General features: G+C 37.4%; 1 protein-coding gene across 6 annotated transcripts; it reads right to left on the bottom strand.

Moving 5' to 3' along the window:
• Positions 1 to 2,958: 2,958 nt before the first annotated feature.
• On the bottom strand, positions 2,959 to 19,869 carry ZNF207 (zinc finger protein 207). Of its 6 annotated transcripts, none has more exons than XM_073879401.1 (12): positions 19,678 to 19,869; positions 18,062 to 18,189; positions 13,692 to 13,830; positions 11,631 to 11,801; positions 11,439 to 11,514; positions 10,891 to 10,938; positions 9,725 to 9,795; positions 7,131 to 7,288; positions 5,963 to 6,055; positions 4,705 to 4,947; positions 3,958 to 4,117; positions 2,959 to 3,806 (listed from the first exon to the last, which is right to left on the bottom strand). In XM_073879401.1, the coding sequence occupies exons 1-12, from the start codon at positions 19,715 to 19,717 to the stop codon at positions 3,646 to 3,648; spliced, it is 1,488 nt and encodes a 495-aa protein (XP_073735502.1). In that variant the 5' UTR covers positions 19,718 to 19,869; the 3' UTR covers positions 2,959 to 3,645. The 6 variants fall into 6 exon arrangements, with proteins under 6 accessions (XP_073735502.1, XP_073735503.1, XP_073735504.1 ...); XM_073879402.1 differs by having other exon boundaries at positions 11,631 to 11,798; XM_073879403.1 differs by lacking the exon at positions 10,891 to 10,938.
• Positions 19,870 to 20,194: the final 325 nt, after the last annotated feature.

Genomic DNA, 20,194 nt, shown 5'->3' with positions numbered 1-20,194 from the left:
TAACATTTGCTCTAATGTGGTGAAGTTTGAAAATTGTAAAAAAAAATCACAAGCATTTCCACATGACCCTTCAACCTTAATGTTCAATGCATAACTTTGGGATTAAGAATGCAGATTTCAGTATCCTGTGGCATTTCGAATGATCAAACTTATCCATGAAGTTAAATTTAATAGTTTGAGGAGAAAATGACCAGTAACTTTTTCCTAAAAGTGAAAGTGGAAAATTTGACAAAACATTTCATGCCTCCAAATCAAGAACATCAAATTTTGTCAATTTACTAATAAAGATCAATATAGCAATACCAGCTTTACTGAGGCTGTTAACACAAAGTAAATTACATAAAATTACATATATCAAATACTTTTTCTTTATTAACACCACAGTCAAACGTGAATATTAATATAGAGCCTTCTCTGCCCAAAAGAGTATAAAAATCCTAAGTTTAATTAAATTTAGGGGCCTTCACCAAACTTGCTGCAAGTTTGGGGACATAAATATCCAACAGCCATAAAGCTGTGAAAGCCCCTATAAGGAATAAAATAAATCCCACTTGCCTCAGACTGAACAGGGCAACACTGAGACTCAGCCTCAGCCTGTCCTATGGCAGGGCTATAGGAAGAAGAAAATTTTAATTTTAGAAAAACATTACCCAATTAATTTAAAAGACATGCATTAAAAAAAAAATCCCAATGATCAAGCAAGCAAAGGAAAAAAGAGCAGCTTTAAAAAAAAAAAAAAAAACTATTGTCTGCTGTAATTCCACTCTGAACCCATACTTATTTTTGTTGGGGATCTCCCCCCAAATAACTAAGTTCAATTAAGCTGAATATGTAACTTGATCAGTGGAATAGGAGTACACTAGGAGTATTTTCCCCATTCCTAATGGTAAATGTGTGCGATTATTACTAAAATATAAGTATTCAAATTAAATAATTCCAGCAGCCACTCAAAAGTTGATCCTCACCTGCTGGTCTTGTCATACAGCAGGTAAAATCTATACACGGTAGAAACTAGTGCCAGACAAAACGTTGTCACTTTTTTTTTTTTTTAAAGGTAACATAGGAGTGGGACTACGGGAGAGCCAAAGTTGGCAGTCCCATTAATCTTACAACTTCCTAAATTATGGCAATCACAATGCCTGCCTGAATAGAGCAAGTCCTAAAGGATGTCTTCTGTGAGGGCAAACAGAAGTTTACTTCAATTCAACTCCATCTCTTATTTTAAGGAAGCATAAGTCAAAGTAAGAGTTAATTATTTCAACTGATTTGTTCCTCTCATGATTTAACCACACTATGGACCCCAGAAGCAGTTAGGTAAAAGGTATTTTCTAGAAGCTTAATTATGCTGATGCATGCACAAACAACATTAAATATACCAAATGGTCACCACCTGAGCCATATACCTAACACAACAGGAGACTGTGTGCTTAAGAGTCATGCATTAACACTTTGGATTAACTTTTTAATTAAAATTAAAATTCTACAACTTATTTAAAAGTAGTATTTTCTCCCTTCAGACTTCAGAAAACCTTGATATAAAATATCAGTTATCTTTGCATTAAATGGAAATAAGCTTTGCATAAGTTTTGGAACATTACTAACCCACTTGTATTTTGTTGATAAGCCTGTACATGAAATGCCTGAAAAACATTTGGTTTGGGAAAACATTTCCTATTTAATCGTTCTTAATTTAATCATGCCATTTTTACCTTACAGATTTTCAACACAGGCTCTTCTTTGGCAGTCTGATAAATGTGCTGCCAAATCTAAATGTATGTTAATTCCGAAACTACTTAGTAGGCAGGTGTTTGGTGAGGGAAAGGGTAGCGGTACGGGGCTTAGCCACTGGCAGAAGGAAACGCATTCTTGGTGATACACAGATGTTGCCTTTTCAAACTATGGAGTTTTTTGAACTCGATGGTACAATTAAAGAGCTATAAAACATTTCACTGGAGCAAAATATCCGATTTAAAACAGCAGCTTTGTAAATATTTGTATGTTTTGTTTAAATGAATAACTTTTACTTGTCACCTAAATACAGACTCTTTTATGATTAAAAGTTTTCAAAGACAAAAACTCAGACTTCATGTCATCTCTACACCTTCACATACAGGTTATAAAAAATTATCACCATTTTCTTACAGGTCTTAACTTTATGTTGAGAAAAACTCAACTTGAGTTCATTATATCAATAATTATGCTTTGTACAGTCATCTGATACTTAAATAATCATAAAAGTACCTTGCAAAAAACAAAGATCGAAAAAATGGTACCAAAAAAGGCCAACAAGAGCTATTATTGTAGGAGACTTGCAACGCAAGATACTAATAGCAGTGTCACCTCTACAGAAAACTACTTCACAGGACACAGTAACATTCAAATTTCCAAGAATGAAAAGGTTAACAGGAAAGCCATTTAGGCTTTATAATAACAGAAGGTAGCCACCTTACTCAAAGAAATAATGTAATTTTTCAGGAACATAATAAATTTTGAATCCATCTGTTAACTGTCCTAACAGAGGCACATTTAGATTATTTTGGTGAAATTTCACTTAGAAAAGATTCCAATCCATTAACAGCAAAAAGCTATTACTGCATGCACCTAAGCTTCTAGAAGTCTGCACCTGAAAAGCTTCTGAGGTCCACGCAGTACTGCAGTCTCAAAAATAATCAGAAGGAAATGAGTGGGTCTGGCACTAGGCTCTAAACTTCATCAGTAGGAGAGGGCATACTAAGGTTTACATTTTAAATATCTAGGACATCTAACATGTAGTGACACCAAGGGTGTGGAAAGGTGACACAATATAAAGATTTCATACCCACTATGTAATGACTCGTATGTATCTAAGTTTTTCTGTCAACTTAAGCACTAACATACAATTCTATATATATTGTCCAGTTTAAAACATGCAGCTAAGGAACAACCTACAATTCAAAGAATCCAATGATATATCAAAACTGTATTGGTAACTATGAATTTTATTATGTGGACATCTACTGTGGCATGCATCTGTACAAACCTTTCAGGCAGTGGTCCACTGGGTTATGAATAAAAAGGCATAAGTTTTTCTCTCATTTTATTACAATGAAGTTTAACAGTACAGAAAAGTCACATGACCTTGGTGGGTCAGATTTCTTAAACCCTGCAACATGAGGAACTCTAAATACATTAAATATTGTTATACATTCAGACTTCCAATGTACAGGTCTCGGAAACAGTTACAGCCCTCACCAAGCTAGGTTGGGGACATGAAGTCCAACAGCATCTGAAATGCTGTGAAGGCATAACTTTACAAATAGCAATGTAAGCTTACAGAACTTGCCTTTATTAAGGTGGTATGTTCATGTAATTCCAGCGCCTTCACAATATAACGAACCAAATTTACTATACTTCACTTCTAAAAACCTAGATGAAACATGAAAAAGAAGCCATACAGTATAAATTGCAACTTCAGGAAAAGTTCCTGCTTTATTATTCCAAATAATTTTTCCCATGTAAAATAAATGTCCAATAGTTCCTGGTATGTGGGAAGATAATGTTTGTTAAAGTCACAATGAAGCCTTATTGACGGAAGCTTGGCTATATAAACAGCACAAGTTGAGAAAAGGTTTAATCTCCAAACCTATTAGATTGGATGAAGTAAGATCAGTAACGGCCACCTTGCGACATTACAGGAGGTCTCATTCCCATCGGAGGTCGAGGAGGCCCACCTTGATAAGGGGGCACCATTGGCGGTCCCTGCCCATACGGTGGCATAGCACCAGGAAGGTAACCTGGCATGCCTTGATGATGACCACCATACTGACCTAAAAAACACATTTAAAACACAAAAAATAGATTGAGTTGGTCTGTGCATTATACTTTTAAATGCAATGTATTTTGCAGATAAATTTATGTGTATACTCAGAAAATCCACTAAATACAATAAACAAATACAGTAAACATAAAAAGAAATACCATGAGGCGGCATTGGGGGTCTCATTCCTTGTTGCTGTGGGATGCCTGGCTGTGGTGGCATCATACCTCCAATAGGTCCAACTGGTGGATTACCAATGGGAGCCTGGCCTGGTCGAGGAAGATTACGTTGATATTTAGGTAACTGTGCCCTTCTCTCTTCCTACGAATAAAAATGAACACAATGTTAAACACTTGAATGCAGAGAGCAGTCATTAAGCATAAAAGACAAACATTCAAAATCTTACAGAGTAACTTTTTAAAAATGTACCCTTACTTCCCAACCACTATTCTTGCTCCACAAACCAGTCCAACTGCTTAAAATCTCAATGCCTCAAGAAAACCTATTTTTATATTTGAAAAATGGCTAATAACTTCCCAGGAATTATACACTGCCTCAGCAAGAAAGTGTCTAGTGATGAAAGTCGCTTCAAAGGATCTGTATATTCTACCCTCACCACTTAACTATTTCACCATTTACAAATTTATGTGTAACCAAAATGATTTTTGAGTTAAGAACCCAACTTACTGTCTTCTTTCAAAAAGTCTGGGAGTAGGGGAAAGAGTGTGTCTAAGATCAAAACACACAATATTCCCTTTATTTTGTGGTTCTTAATAATCAGAATAAAAACCACACAGTAAGCATTAGATCAGATTATAAGACCATTGTTGTACAAATTAATACTTTAAGAGGAAAAGTTACTACAACGGTATTCAAACTACGCTAGTAAAAACCTGTGAAAAACTTACCAATGATATATCCTCATCTGGGTGGATCAACTTACTGGTTGCACTGGTTGTCGTAAGTGTAGCAGGCTTACTTGTTATTGAAGCCGCTGGTTTAGCTGCAGTGCTATTTGTTGTACTAGTGGTTGAAGCTGTAGACTGTGTATAAGCAGGGAATGTAGGCTTTGGGGGTTCTGTAGTTGTTGCAGGGGTACTATTTAAGGGCTTGAAATCTGTACCAACAGGTCCTTGGACAGCTGCCTGAGCCTGGAAAACACAATCTTTCATTAAGCAAACTTCAAAAGCCAAAATTGAATAAATCTATTATAATTAACTTAGAAATGAGATACCAACATTCAATAAAGGACCAAACTTTCAATGAAATTAAAACAAATTTAACATAATTAAAACTCCACAAAAAATTAAGATGATACACAAGAACATCAAAAGATGTTGGGTCAAAGTCACATCCAAAACTCAGCAGTGGAAACAAAAAGACTGCATATGTAACTTCTAAGATGTTATCTACCTTCCCACCAAAATGTACTTGCTTTACAAAGCTTTGTAGTTATTTCAGACTGATGAATTACATTGTATCAGAATAGCATTTTCTACTTTTACTATTCTAAATTAGTTGTTTAATCAATCTACCAAGCACCTCAAAAAAAAAAAAGAGTTAGAAATTACAAAATACAAATGTTTGGATAAATTTTAGTTACTAAGCATAGCATGAACAGTATCAGTGGTGACACATTAAAGATGTCCCTTCAGAGATATCTTTATAGAGATAATACAGTGTCCTCCCAATTAACAATGGCTAGATGATTATCATGGACAAAAGGGCTTAGTAGGATCTTTTAAGCGTAAAGTTACCAGTAATAAATGTGTTACTTTTCATAATACCAAACATCTGAAACATGAAAACTAGGCCAACTTTAGAACCAAATACAAAGTACTAAATTTCCTTACATTATATGTGATGCATTAGATTAAACAGCATAAATCAAAAAAGCTTAATCATGCATCAGACTAACCATTGGCCACTATAATGCATTTACTGCTTACATGCTTTTAACCCTTTAGAACCATAGGAGTTTGGGGTACATTTTTTTCTATTAGTATGAGTTCAAATTTTCATATACCATTGATTTTTATACCATTAACTTTAAAAAAAATTAAACATAGTATATTTTTTGGGAAAAGATTTAGTTTTAAAGTAGGGTCCAAAGGGTTAAGTTTATAAAGCCATTTTAACAATTTTAAACTGCAACTTCCTGCGTACTTGTGCTGTGCTAGGAAACAGAGCTTTAGAAGATGCAGACAGACTTTCTGAATTGGATGAAGCTGTACTTGAGCTTGTTACAGGTGTCCCCATCTGTAGCATAAAAGAAAGGAAACAATGAAAAGTCTCCAAACAAATGGGTGAAAATAAGCCATGTGGTAGACTTTTTTTTAGTATAGATTGCATTTTTATAAATGCAAACTATAATGCAATCAAATCTGATTTATTTAAAGAGGCAGGCAGTTAATGCATTTACAATATACAAAGACAGTATGAGCCTCAAAAAAATCTTTAATTCTACACCAATAAACCTAGTTAACCAGTTTCTTTTCTAAAACTGGATGTTTTTGCACTGTGATTTTTCCAAAAATGATACCTTCAATTGAGAATAAAGATGCATTACTACTGACACTTCAATCCAATTCTCTATCAATGACTCCACAAGATTTTTGCTGAAAGTTTGACATCTCTCAATAAACAAAATCCCCACCCACCTCAAAAAACATAAGATATGTGCTTACAGGGGACTTAAAAAGTAATGCTTTGAATTTAGCAACCATAAACAGAAGAAAATTAAGGAAAAGAAAACCTCTATGGGATAATGTTAAAGTGAAAAAAAGAACACACATCCTGATCTTAATTGTGAATGAATTAAATACACCTGTTTCATTTTGAACATAACTGGGAAAAAAACAGCAAAAGTAACAACCACTATACACATACGATAACAAAAGCTCTTTAGCTTCTGAGTTCTGAAAAAAGACAAGGTCAGTAAGAAAGATTAAGTCTAGGTCAAATGATGCCCTTCCTGCAAAAGTGTAGCACTGTCATTTGTCACTGTTCTAGATTAAAGAGTCCAACGTTTCATTCCACTCACAGTTCAAGCTAGGTAAAAGAGGACCTCTAAACATTATCATGTATTTAAGTCCCCAGAAATTAGACTTTCATTTCTAACCAGAGTTCACAGCTATGAAAAAAATAACATACTATCTGGCTCTAGTCAATGTGCGCAAACATGCAAGAGAACAGGACACTTCTTTGTATTCAATAAGTTAATTAAAAAGATTATAAACAAAAAATTGACCTATGACAATTTCAAGCATTTCCAAAAACAACTACACTTTACCTTTAAATATAAGTGCACTCCTTTTCAGGAATTTCACCTTACCTGTCCAGCACTGGGGAAAAGAGGCTTAGTAACTGGAGGCTGTGGAGCAGGAACTGTTGCTGTTGGTGCAGGTGGTCTATTAAGAATGCCTGGTGCTGAAACAGCCTGCGCTTGAGTCATTGGAGGAATTCCAGGACGGGGAACAGGAGGGGGAATACCTATAGAGAAGAAATGTTGAGAGGATGGGGGGGGGGTGTTGAAACATTTAGCTCAGAAAAAAATTTTCCCAAAACTCTGTTTGTTAAAATATACCATATTAAAAATGCTTCTAGAGGTGCCTTAGGTGGCTCAGATGGTTGGGCCTCTGACTCTTGATTTCTGTTCAAATCATGGGATCAAGCCCCGCATCAGGCTCCATGCTGGGTATGGAGACTGCTTAAGATTCTCTCTCTCCCTCTCTCTATGCATCCCCCTACTCACATGCTCTCTTTAAAAAAAAGTAAATAAATAAAAAATAAAATAAAGGGGTGCCTGGGCGGCTCAGTCGGTTAAATGTCTGCCTTCAACTCAGGTCCTGATCTCAGGGTCCTTGGGATCGAGCTCCGAGTCAGGCTCCCTGCTCACCAGGGTGTCTGCTTCTCCCTCCCTTCCTCCCTGCTTCCATGCATACTCTCTCTCAAATAAATCAATAAAATCTTGAAAAATAAAAATAAATAAACAATGCTTCTATGCTACAAAGTTACTGATGAACTGTTCAAGTCAATGAAGTCAAATAACTTAGGCATTTGCCCATTGGAACAATCTTGCCTCAACCTTTCTATTCCTTTGTTTATTTTCAGAATTTTGGAAAGTGAAAGATACCACCAGAGAGTCTATGTACGGGGAAAATAGCAATTAAGCTTACTAATTTTATTGATTTGGCAAACTTTTTGAAACATGTAGTCAATTATTGCAATCTTCCAACAGCTAGATGCTCTCTGAACTCTAATTCAAATTACTGTAAAAACTTTGATACGTCATATACCCATAAAAATTTTTCCAGGGGCGCCTGGATGGCTCAGTTGGTTAAGCGTCTGCCTTCGGCTCAGGTCATGATCCCAGGGTCCTGGGATCAAGTCCCGCATCGGGCTCCCTGCTTAGTGGGAGTCTGCTTCTCCCTCTCCTCCCCAATCATTCTCTCTCGCTCTCTCTCAAATAAATAAATAAAATCTTAAAAAAAATTTTTTTCCAGAAAACTAAGTTATTCCTGTAAACACTTTAAAAACTGTATTTTCTTTTCTTTTCTTTTTTTTTTTTAAAGATTTTACTTATCTATTTGACGGAGACAGAGCAAGAGAGGGAACACAAGCAGGGTAAGCGGGAGAGGGAGAAGCAGGCTTCCTGCGGAGCAGGGAGCCCGAGGTGGGGCTCGATCCCAGGACCCTGGGATCATGACCTGAGCCAAAGGCAGATGCTTAATGACTGAGCCACCTAGGCGTCCCTAAAGATTGTATTTTTCTTAAGTAAACTCTACACCCAACATGGGGCTCAAACTTAAAACCTGAGATCAAAGGTTGCATGCTCTACAGGCTGAGCCAGCCAGGGCACCCCTCCTTTAAGCACTTGAAATAAATTTTCCTAAAATCCATCACTAATGCATTCTCCAAACTTCCTCAACATTACTTTGCCTAAAATTATCTCAGAACATATGTGGAGCTACTGCCTATAAATGAATGGTTGCACCAGTAATGATGCAAATTTTACTGCTGCCTTACTTTAATGTGGAAAACCCCACATTATAGGCTACAAAGTCAAAATAGGTTTTGTTTTGTTTTTTTTACAACTCCCTTGCAGCTAGAGGGTCCATTAGAACTGTTTCTAGCCAACAACGGGAGGCTAGGAAGCTTTTGGGAGAGTTACTTTGCTCCCTAATGAAAAAAGAAAAAAGAACACTTTGCTGTTGACACCCTTTGTTGCCTGCATTATCTTGTAACACCTGAGTGATGTGTCTGGGGAGAAAAGCTAAGGTTAACAAAGAAGAAAATTTAAAAAACACATGGGTTCTTGACATTACCAACCACTGAAGCTACCACTTTTCTTTCTGCTGAGTAAGACAATAAATGCCTACATTTTTAAACGTGGTTTGATGGGTTTCTCCATTACTTGCCAAGAGTCTCCATTACTCACCTAAAATATTCCTAACAAATACAACCCCTCAGGGTGCCTGGGTGGCTCAGTTGGTTAAGCATCTGCCTTCGGCTCAGGTCATGATCCCAGGGTCCTGGAATCGAGCCCAGTGTCGGGATCCCAGCTTGGCAGGGAATCTGCTTCTCCCTCTCCCTCTGCTGCTCCCCGTGCTTATGCTCTCTCTCAAATGAGTAAATAAAATCTTTAAAACAACAAACCCACAAATACAACCCCTTCTAGGTATATGAGCTTTGGTGCATAGGTTCTATAACTCATTTTGACTGCTTTGAAACCTGTTTATTACCTATTTCAGAACTCAAAAAAAGAAACCCCACGGTCCATTCCAACACTTCAAGTAATTTAAAAAGAATTCAGCAACCTACGGAAATTATACAACTGCGCTAAAATCCACAGACCTATTGTCCAAAATAGGTTAAGAATAAAGCATGCCAGTCACATTAAAAAGGAAATTATCTAATGTTTCATACCTGGTGGCATACCAGGCATCAGAGGTGGTATTCCTGGTCCAGGTGGCATCATTCCACCCATTGGCATCATTCTATTGGAAAGCAAATTTCAAGAAACAAACCAAGTTAATTAACAGTATAAACCATTAGAAAATATTTTGGCTACAGCCTGAAACAACAGATAAAAGACTTGAATTTGACCCCTAATATTGAAATCAATCAACCTGAAAGAACACACAACACTAAAACAATTCTATCAAAATAAGCTCTCTAAATACCAGCAAACTCTTGGGTTTACCAGCAAAATAAAGGAAAAAAAAATCAGTCTTTGTTGACAAAACATTTTCATAAATTTAAAGTCACTAAGAACAATTATACCCTCCTTAATATATGTAAGAGGCCTCATCTAAAATATGTGTAATTGGAAATCAAAATCACCTTTTGTCTCACTTGAAAACATCCACACAGAATGTAAATAAAAAAGAAAATCTATTTCAGAGTCATCAGATTTTTCGAAGGAAAGTACTGAATATACACTGTGGAGTAAAGATTTTTTTTTTTTTGGAGGGTTATTAAAAAAAAAAAAACTACCACCAAAATTAAAGACAGTCAAAAGTAAACTCACACAATTGCCTAATTTCTATTTGTAATAGCTACCTTACACTAAACCATGACTTAAAAACATAACCCATATTTATTTTCCTTCCCCTAAAAGAGCTCACCTTCAAATATCAGTATCCAATTCACTTAAAACAGTTAAAAGTTTGTGAATTCTTAACTGAGGACTTTATCAAAAGATAAACTTCTATATATATGTGTGGATTTCATTACAAGAAAACCGAATTACCTTCTATAAATAATAAGGCATGTAATTTGGCAAAAAAGTATCTATTCTTTCTTAAATAACAACCTTTTTACTAAATTCCATTACTTTAGCAGTTTGGGGAAAAACAGCTGCATTTAGAAAATGCTTAATTTATATGGGTCTATTATAATTTCCTCACAGATGTTTTATTTCCCTCCATTAAGAGATCTGTGTCAACCAGCTTGCACATTTTAGAAGTTTAGAAGTTTTAGTGAGGAAGGCTAGAAAATTTCTGAAGTCAACTGAATAGATACCATTAAACACACAAAAAAATGACATTATGATTATACCTCCTGAATTACATTATGAATGAGATGCTTACATGTTTTCACCGCAAAATGACTGGGTGTATTTTCTCTGATGATGCAATCTGTGAAAATGTATGACAAAATCAAAATCTAACTGTGATTTTCAAAATACAGTGGGAAAGTGTATTGTATACCTCTCACATCCAACAATATTTAAGTAAAAGTGATAGGCACGAGCACCTCATATCCATTTTAGTTCTTGAGGATTTGACAAATAAAATCATTTACAGAGGTTGCGTCTTGTCACAAAGTGTCATGGACAATTCTGAATCTCAGAAACACCAATCTATAACCAACTACTTTAATTACATCAGATGCAATTGAAGCAGATGGCTGCCTACAGACATCCTAAAGCCCAAAAATCTATTCTCTTCAGAGGCAAATTTATATTCATTTAATTTGTTGGTAGACCCCTTTATAAGACAAGTTTAATATTTATGGAGCCCATACCTTTTAGAAGGGAAAAAAAAGGCAAAGTAACATTTTAAAATTCATATAACACCCAAGTTGAAAAAGATCATTACTAGGCACAAGTCCGCAAGTCAATTAAAAGTTCTCTTACCCAGGTGGCATGCCTGGCATAACTGGTGGCATTCCTGGCATCAGAGGAGGAACACCTGGCATTAATGGAGGTATGCCTGTAAGAATTTCAACAACCACAAAATATATTAGAGTAAGAGAAAATTTTAATACTTTTACACCATATCAATAAAGTCCTTAAAAATGTTAAATTTTAAGAAACCTTATGTAATACCTGGAGGCATTCCTGGTGCTCCCGGAACTGGTGGCAGTCCTGGCTGTGCCATTGGGGGGATATAACCTTGTTGAGGTTGAACAGGCTGTGGCTGAAATGAAGTTGAAGCTGCAGAGTCATCATCATCATATTCATCAGAATCATCTTGTTGCTTCTTTTTTTGACTCTCTGCTAAAAAAGTTTTAATTAGTTTTTCCCATAAAGTAAAAAAAAGAAAAATTCAGCAAGTTGGACATTCAACATTTAAAAAAAACTATTTCAGGGCGCCTGAGTGGCTCAGTCGTTAAGCGTCTGCCTTCATCTCAGGTCATGATCCCAGGGTCCTGGGATCAAGCCTCACATCAGGCTCCCTGCTCAGCAGGGAGTCTGCTTCTCCCTCTCCCCCTGCCCCTCCTGCTTACTCGATCTCAAATAAATAAAATCTTTAGAAAATAATGATTCCAGTGCAATTAGCTCATGAGATTTTTCTTACCAAAAAAAACCACTCAATACTGTTCTTTTTAAATAAATAAAATCTTAAAAAAAAAAAAGAAATTAAAAAAAAGGGGGGGCGCCTGGGTGGCTCAGTCATTAAGTGCCTGCCTTCTGCTCAGGTCATGGTCCCAGGGTCCTGGGATCAAGCCCCGCATCGGGCTCCCTGCTCAGCGGGAAGCCTGCTTCTCCCTCTCCCACTCCCACTGCTTGTGTTCCTGCTCTTGCTGTCTCTCTCTCCGTCAAATAAATAAAATCTTAAAAATTAAAAAAAAAAACTGTTCTTTTTACTCTTCAAATGGGTTTTCAATCTATATTAAGCAAGATTAACATACTTTCCCTATTTTATGACAGATAAAAGTAATTTTCCTAAGTCAGTTTTATTTTAAAAAATAGCTTTCTATTCCATCCCCAAAGGTAAACTATGACAGAGTTCTGACCTCTCTGCAATGCTTTTCAAAGCAGGTTTCAGGGCACCTGGCTGGCTCAGTCGGTAGAGCATGTGACTCTAGATCTTGGGGTCTTGAGTTCAGGCTCCACATTGGGTGTAGAGCTTACTTAAAAAAAAAAAAATTGGGGGGGCGCCTGAGTGGCTCAGTCAGTTAAGCAGCTGCCTTCGTTCGGGTCATGATCCCAGGGTCCTGGGATCGAGCCCTGCGCCAAGCTCCTTGCTCAGCAGGAGCCTGCTTCTCCCTCTCTCTCCCCCTCCTGCTATGCCTCCTTGTGCTCTGTCGAGTAAATAAATAAAACCTTTAAAAAAATAAATTTTAAAAAATTAAAAAAGAAAAATCGCATGGGGCGCCTGTGTCGGTGGCTCAGTCAGTTGAGTGTCTGACTCTTGATTTCAGCTTAGGTCATGATCCCAAGGTCCTGGGATTGAGCCCTAAGTCTAGGCTCCCTACTCAGTGCGGAGTCCGCTTGAGAGTCTCTCTCCCTCTGCCCCTCCCCTCCCCAAGCTCGCTTGCTCACTCCCTCCCTCTCAAAAAATAAAAAAATAAGCCTTAAGAACATAAAATAAAATAAAGGGGCGCCTGGGTGGCTCAGTTGGTTAAGCATCCAACTCTTGGTTTCAGCTCAGGTCATGATCTCAGGGTTGTGAGATTGAGCCTGGGCTCAGCGCAGAGTCTGCTTGAGATTCTCTATTTCCCCCTACCCCCCACCACTTGAACGTGCTCTCTCACAGTAAGTAAAATTTTAAAAAGAAAAAAATTTCATAGGTGATTAATAACTTCTACCATCTGGATAGTGATCACAAATTCCAAGTCAAACAACAGCACTAAAAAAAATTTTTACTGTTAGTGGTTATACAATTAAAACAAGCGACCTTCATTTTCAAAAACCTCAACACTTGCTAATTCCACTTAGAATTCAGTTAGGAACAAAACATAATAAAGTGTTTGGAATGATCCATGTGGTATTACATATACACAAATTATATATACAACTTCAAACATTAAGACATAAAAACAACACTCAAAATTGGAATTTTGAATAAATCTAACATCCACTATTAAATTTATACGTCAAAAGTATTATAATACTCTCATTAGTGAACCTGTATTAAGAAAAAGCATAGATCTTAATATTTACCTTGTGTTTTCTGTTCAAGAAGTCGTCTTCTTTCATCCATGTCTTTTTCCGGAATTCCTTCCATACCATATATTTCCAATTCTATGTCTGTTCTCCCAGGTATTGCATTTGGTACAGCATCTATTGTCTCTTTATGCACCTAACATTAAAATAAACTTCCATTAGATAAAGTGCCTCATAAAGTCCTTTAAGAGTAATTTGAAATTACTTAGAGAACATTTAGTATAATGGTTAAGAATATTTGGTTCTAGTGAGACTGTCTGGATTCAATCCTTTCTCAGTTTTGCTGCTTACTAACTAGGTATGTGGATTAGGCAAATCATCTAAGATTACTCCACCCATAGTACCTAACATCTAGGATCATTCTAAGGATTAAATAAAATATAATGAACATAATAAAAAGCACTTGATAGTATGTCTAACACAGAGTAAAGGCTCAATAAACATTAATTCAAGTTTACTATAAAGCTTATGAAACAGTCTTATTATAGTAAGAATTAAAATAAAATTTCCAAGAATGGATCTTGAGACAAGCCGGTAAACTATAAAAGTGACTTACAATTAGCATTACCCATAACTAATGAGTTACCTGAGGCACTTAACACTGCACAGGTGATCCTGTCATTACCCTATATTTGGTAGATCACGAAGAGGAGGAAGTTCTATGAAATCTACAACTTTTTTCACTGTACTGTTTTTGCTAGAACAAATGTTTCTAACCTTCAAACACGGGTCTCTTTTGCCAATAAGGTAAAATTCCTGCTAATCTTGGTTTCTTCAGCAACTTGCATTAAACTTAGGCTAAAAAAATGTCAAAGTATTTTGCCTAGGGGCGCCTAGGTGGCTCAGTTGTTGGGCGTCTGCCTTCGACTCGGGTCATGATCCCCGGGTCCTGGGATGGAGCCCCGCATCGGGCTCCCTGCTCCGCGGGAAGCCTGCTTCTCCCTCTCCCACTCTCCCTGCTTGTGTTCCCTCTCTCGCTGTGTCTCTGTCAAATAAATAAATGAAATCTTAAAAAAAAAAAAAAAAAGTATTTTGCCTAGGCTATCAGCATCACCTGAAAGCTTATTAGAAATGCAAATTCTCAGGATACCCCCACCCCATCAGAAACCCTTGGGTAAGGCTAGCAAACTGTGCCTTAACAAGCCCTCCAGGTGATTCTGAGGCATGCTCAAGCTTGAGAACCGCTGATTTAGGTTAGTAATGACTTGGACATATTTGTCCAATACTCAATTTTTCTTTCCTCCCAAGACACTTTCATGTAATAGAAAAGTAATTAAAGGAAGCTAAGTATTTTCTTCTTAGGTATGTATCTCAAAGATTTTAAACAGCAACATGCAAATCAAATTCAAAAATTACCATAGTTTTTGATTAATCTTTAACCACTGTTCCTTATTGTGATTCAAAGATCCATGAATAAAGCTACTCAACGAGCGACTTAACCACCGTTTTCTAAGTTTCTGGAATGTTACTATTCTTGACAAATGCAGATGAAGTAATTCATGTTTTCCAAAGAAAATGATATTCACGTACACATTAATCTTTGTTGTATTTCTAAATGATAAGGCCAAGAATAAACACATCAAAAGCTGTTGGAAAGGAAAAATAACATGATTTACCTTACTACCTCACAATATCCCAGCCAGAATTAGATTTCTTACAATCTTGCCTACAAGTTGGTACGGTCTTGGCTGAAAAGATAGGAGCAAGCACTGATGTGAACCATCTAAATTATTAATGTCCTAGGCTTACCATCTATAAAATTGGATGTATCTGATTTAACTGCCATGCCTATCTCACAGGTTGCTGTGAAACTACACTAGGACTATAAAAATAGAAGCACTTAATCAATTAAAGATGTTACTGACATAATTTCTCAACTAATCTTCTAGTTCCATTCCATTTCTCTGCTCTTCTCTATAGCACAACTTCTTCAAGGAGTGCCTCTACTTCCTTATTTTCTCTTGAAAGCACTCCAATCAGGCTTTCATCCTCATCATTCTAGGAAATCACTCTTGGCAAGTGACCAATGACCTCCACTTTGATTAATCCAATCTCAGTCCTCTTCTTCCTTGACCTACTACCAGCATTTGACTCAATTAAATAACTCACTCCTTGAAACATTTCATTTGGTTTTCAGGGCACTACTCTCTTGGATTTCCTACCTTTTCAATGTCCTTGAATGGTTTATTTTAATCTTCCAACCTTTAAATGCTGGGAGTGGCCTAAGGTGGAGTCCCTGCACTTCTTTTTTATCTATATTCTACTCCCTAAGAGAGAACATCTAGTATAATGAGTTAAAACAGCTGTCCTTATACGGTATCCTTCCAAATTTCTATCTCCAGCTCCCACTTCTCTGAACTCCAGGCTTGTAGACACAACTGCTTATAGGACATCTCCATCTGGATATTCAGTAGACCTTTCCAAAATTAAATACCCATACTCAAAATTAACATAACACAATCTTGATATCCTCATCTCTAAACCAATTCTTTCTGCAGCTTTCTACATCTCAATGTATGGTAACTCGTCTCACACTCCTCAGACCAAAATCCTTCAGATCATCTGTAACGCCTCACTTTATTTTACTCCACATCTAATCCACCTGCAAATTCTGGTCTCTGTCACCATCACCTCGCCTGGAATACTCTAGTCATCTTAAGTGTTCTCACTGCACTCTGCAGTCTGTCTATCTCAAGCCTACAGCCAGGACAAGTCTTTAAAAAGAAAAAAAAAGTGCATCAGAGCATGCTCTACCTCTCCTCAAACCTCCCATTTTGTTCAGAATTAAAGAGAATGGCCTATAGTAAGTAAGCCCTCCTATATAAAAAGCACACTGCTACCCTTTCCTTTTTCTTTCAATATAGGAGAATGCTCCTGTATGTGAGCGTCTTTCATCTGCTGTTCCCTAGAAGCTCTCTCTCACTTCCTTTCACATCTCTGTTCAGATGTCAGTTTCTCATTCAGGCCTTTCCTATCTTGTGGCCCTCCCTATGCCCCCTACCTAGTTTTAGTTTTCTCTATCACTTATTACCAAAAACCTAAATAGTTTTCTTCTACCATATGGATCTAAACTCCACAATGGTGACTTCTTCACAGCTGTATACTTAGTGCCTAAAACACTGTCTAGCACAATACCCTCATAGGAACTTTTTGTGATAAATAATAATATTCTGTATCTAAACTACCCAATAGTTATTCACCAGCCACCTGTGACTGAGCACTGGGAATGTGGCTATAATGTGACGGACATTAAATTTTTAAATTAAGTTTTTTTTTTTTTTAAGATTTCAGAATGAAAAAGCACGAAGGGGGGGGCAGGGGGAAAAGGAGAAGCAGGCTCCCCACTGAGTAGGGAGCCTGATGTGGGGCTTGAATCCCAGGACCCTGGGATCATGACCTGAGAGAAGGTAGGCACTTAACCAACTGAGCCATCCAGGCGCTCCTAAGCTTCTTTTAAGTAGCCACATGTAACTAGTGATTGCCACAGTGGAAAACTGTGTGTCTAGCATGTTGCAGGATCTAAAATATTTTTGAATGGATACTAAATTATTGTTATAGTTATATAATTGGAGTGAAAAAGATCTGTATAAACTTATTTTCTTTTATAAACTTATTTTTAAACTCGGGGAAACAACATCTTATTTTAATTTACCTCCCTGCCTCCTACCAACAGTAGTTTCCAATGAATAGGGATTTGCTCATCTCTCATCTCTCTAGGGTCCAATTAGGCAAAAATTCAGGCAGCTCTAGGACTGGTAAAAGTAGAAGAAATAATGTTGAATAAGACATAAAGGCACTTACTAGATCATTAAAAATATAAATGCAAAGCTCTTCCTACCTAGTAGGGAGAAAAAACTCCAGAAACCCAAAAATTATCAAATGAAACACGACGTTACCATTCCAAAAGAGGTCCATGGAATAACAGAAGCAAGCCTATCCCCAGGCAACAGATTATAACAAATCCTTCAATGGCAGTAATGGTAGCTAATTATGTATTAATTCTCATGGGATTAGAACTGGTCAGTATGACTACAAAATTTAAATCACTGATACTTGTTCTCTAACCCAAGTACAGAGGAGGTACTTTAGGACCTCAACTTAATTGTCACCAATCTAACCTAGGATAAAAGATTATCAATAATTCAAAAATAAACTATCAACATAAATTTTCTCTGAACATTAAAAAAATCAATTATTTATCTTAATGGCTAAAAACAGGTTTTTTTTTTAAAGCTGATTGACCACATCTAATCTTCTGCAATAAACAAAACCCTACAACTGTCAAAGAGAAATTCAAAAATTTTTTCCATATGGTTTCCAAACAAGGGGTAATAATTAAATACAGAAAAAAAAAAAAAAATCCTTACCTGCATGCAATGAATAGCTAAGCCAGGTCCTGTGTACAACTTCTTATGACATATATGGCATTTAAAATGTTTTGCTTTTTGGTGTTGTATAAGAATCTTCTCATCATCAAAATCTCTATTACAATACCTGATCAATGTCGTTAAGGTAAAAACCAGCATAATAATGACACTGCTTATAAAAAAAAATTGTCATATAAGAGAACAGGAGGAAGAACATTAAAATATAAAATCAGTTAAAGCCAAAAATGTAATTTATACAAACTTTGCTTCTGCTATTTACTATACAATTCGTAATTATCTTGCCATGTAACACTAAGTTTCCTGGAAAACCCATAATCTGCCTTCAGGACCTCTAAATGAACACATCTCAGTAATCAGCAATATAGTTTTGTCAAATCCCTGCATTTAACAAAGATTTAAGTGAAACTAACTTTTTTATTCAGTATTTCAACATTTAAAACATTTAAAATGCATACTGTGGACCAGACAGTTCAACGTTAAAAAAATCCCCAAGTTTATGTCAAGACTGAATTTCAAAACAGAATTCATTAAATAGAAAACAAAAAATAATCGAAATGTTAAAAATCTACCTAATATCTGGAATTTAGGAGTATTTATATTATTTAGATCCAAAAATAAGCTCATAACGAGTAAGAACATATCCATATGAACAATCCATAGTTGTCTGAAACTCCTTACAAATGTATGTTGCCATGGAATGTATTTAAACTCACAGATAAGTTACATTAATAAAACTGAGAATTTTTATCTCACTCGTCAGATTTTTCCTAAAAGCACATTAAAAACATCAGTGACCGTTTTTAAACTTGGCAGGTAAATAAATGTAATTCTGTAACAAACTGTTTTTAAGTACAAGACAATAAGTAAAACCAATTTTAACGTAAAGTGTATTAGCGCTTCGGGAAAAAGTGTTAAAAGACGCCACGTTTTAGTAAGCAACAAGAAGCATTTTTTTTTAGCCTTACAAAGCCAGGTAATAGACACAAGAAACTCCACCCTCTAAGAGAACGCTTCTTGAAGATTTAAGGCGCCAGCGGGTGAGACGCGGAAGCTAGTTCTCCCCCAACCCCGGCCAAAAAAAAAAAGGCGGGGGGGGGGTTTCCGAAACCAGGGTCGACTAACACAAGCCTTTACTAAACCACCGAATCTACAATAAAACGGAAAGAGTGGGTGACAGACTCCGGAAGCTCTCCCCTAATCCTCCAAAGACTCAATCAGCGTATTATACTCGAAGAAGGTCCCTTTGTTGAATCGTCACCAAAACAACGGAGTGTGGCAGAATATCCTCGGGGGGGGGGGTCACTGTCCTTGGTGGAGGGGTCCAAGCCGCCTCCCAGCGGCTGGGTCAACGCTCGCACCAAAGCAAGAACCTCCTGAGTCACGGAGTCCCACGACCCCCACCTGCCAGAGCCTCCCGCCTTAGAGACTTCATTTTCTGCAAAGCATTCCCAAATCCGGTTCCGGCACCCAGCCGCCCACCTCGAGGCCTAGATCGCAGACGCTCTCTGCCACAGGCCAGAGCAAGGCCTCCCAGTCCCAGTCACCACCAACCGGCGCCCCCGCTCGGCCTCTACTTCAAACCGATGAAGGATATCAGCACCACGGCTTCAGCTGCTTCTTCTTCTTGCGACCCATAACTGCGCTCTACCGACAAAGTAAAAAGGGGGGGAGAAACTAGCAGGAAAAACGAGGCAAAAACCGCTCACGCTTCCGACCCAACTGCCACCACCGCGTCTCACAGGAAACAGACACAAAATGGCCGACGCCCTCGTTCGCCGCTCTGCTCCCATCAGGCACTGCGGCCGGAGGCGGTGCCAGGCAGGGAAGGGTCACATGACGCAGGCCTCCTCCCTGAGTGGGGGGAGACTCGTGGCCGCTGAGGTGTGGCCGCCATCTTGTCCCTTTAAGCTGTCCTGGCCCTCGTTGGTCGTGCTTGCTGATCCCTCCGGTTTCCTTTTCTAAGGAAGCTGGCTACCGAGGTACGCCGAGACGCTCGCTAATTGAAGGAAAAAAAAAAAAACCTGGAAAGATCATCATTGTAATTAAGGGCAAGACTACAAATAAAAAATGAGACAGCGCCCAACTTTTAATTTTTCGTTGCCCGGATTAATC

This window comes from Callorhinus ursinus, unplaced genomic scaffold (genome assembly GCF_003265705.2).
Source record: "Callorhinus ursinus isolate GAN/ISIS: 27379988/994484 unplaced genomic scaffold, GSC_fseal_2.0 scaffold34, whole genome shotgun sequence".
Lineage (NCBI taxonomy): Eukaryota > Metazoa > Chordata > Mammalia > Carnivora > Otariidae > Callorhinus > Callorhinus ursinus.
This window is presented reverse-complemented; position numbering and strand designations above follow the sequence as displayed.

Bases quoted from the DNA above. Each gene is read 5' to 3' on its own strand.
- ZNF207 (XM_073879401.1), bottom strand. From the start codon at position 19,717: ATGGGTCGCAAGAAGAAGAAGCAGCTGAAGCCGTGGTGCT. The intron at 13,831-18,061 runs GTAAGGATTTTT...TTTTAATGTTAG, and splicing joins TAGCTATTCATTGCATGCAG to GTGCATAAAGAGACAATAGA. The intron at 11,515-11,630 runs GTATTACATAAG...AAATTCTTACAG, and splicing joins AGCACCAGGAATGCCTCCAG to GCATACCTCCATTAATGCCA.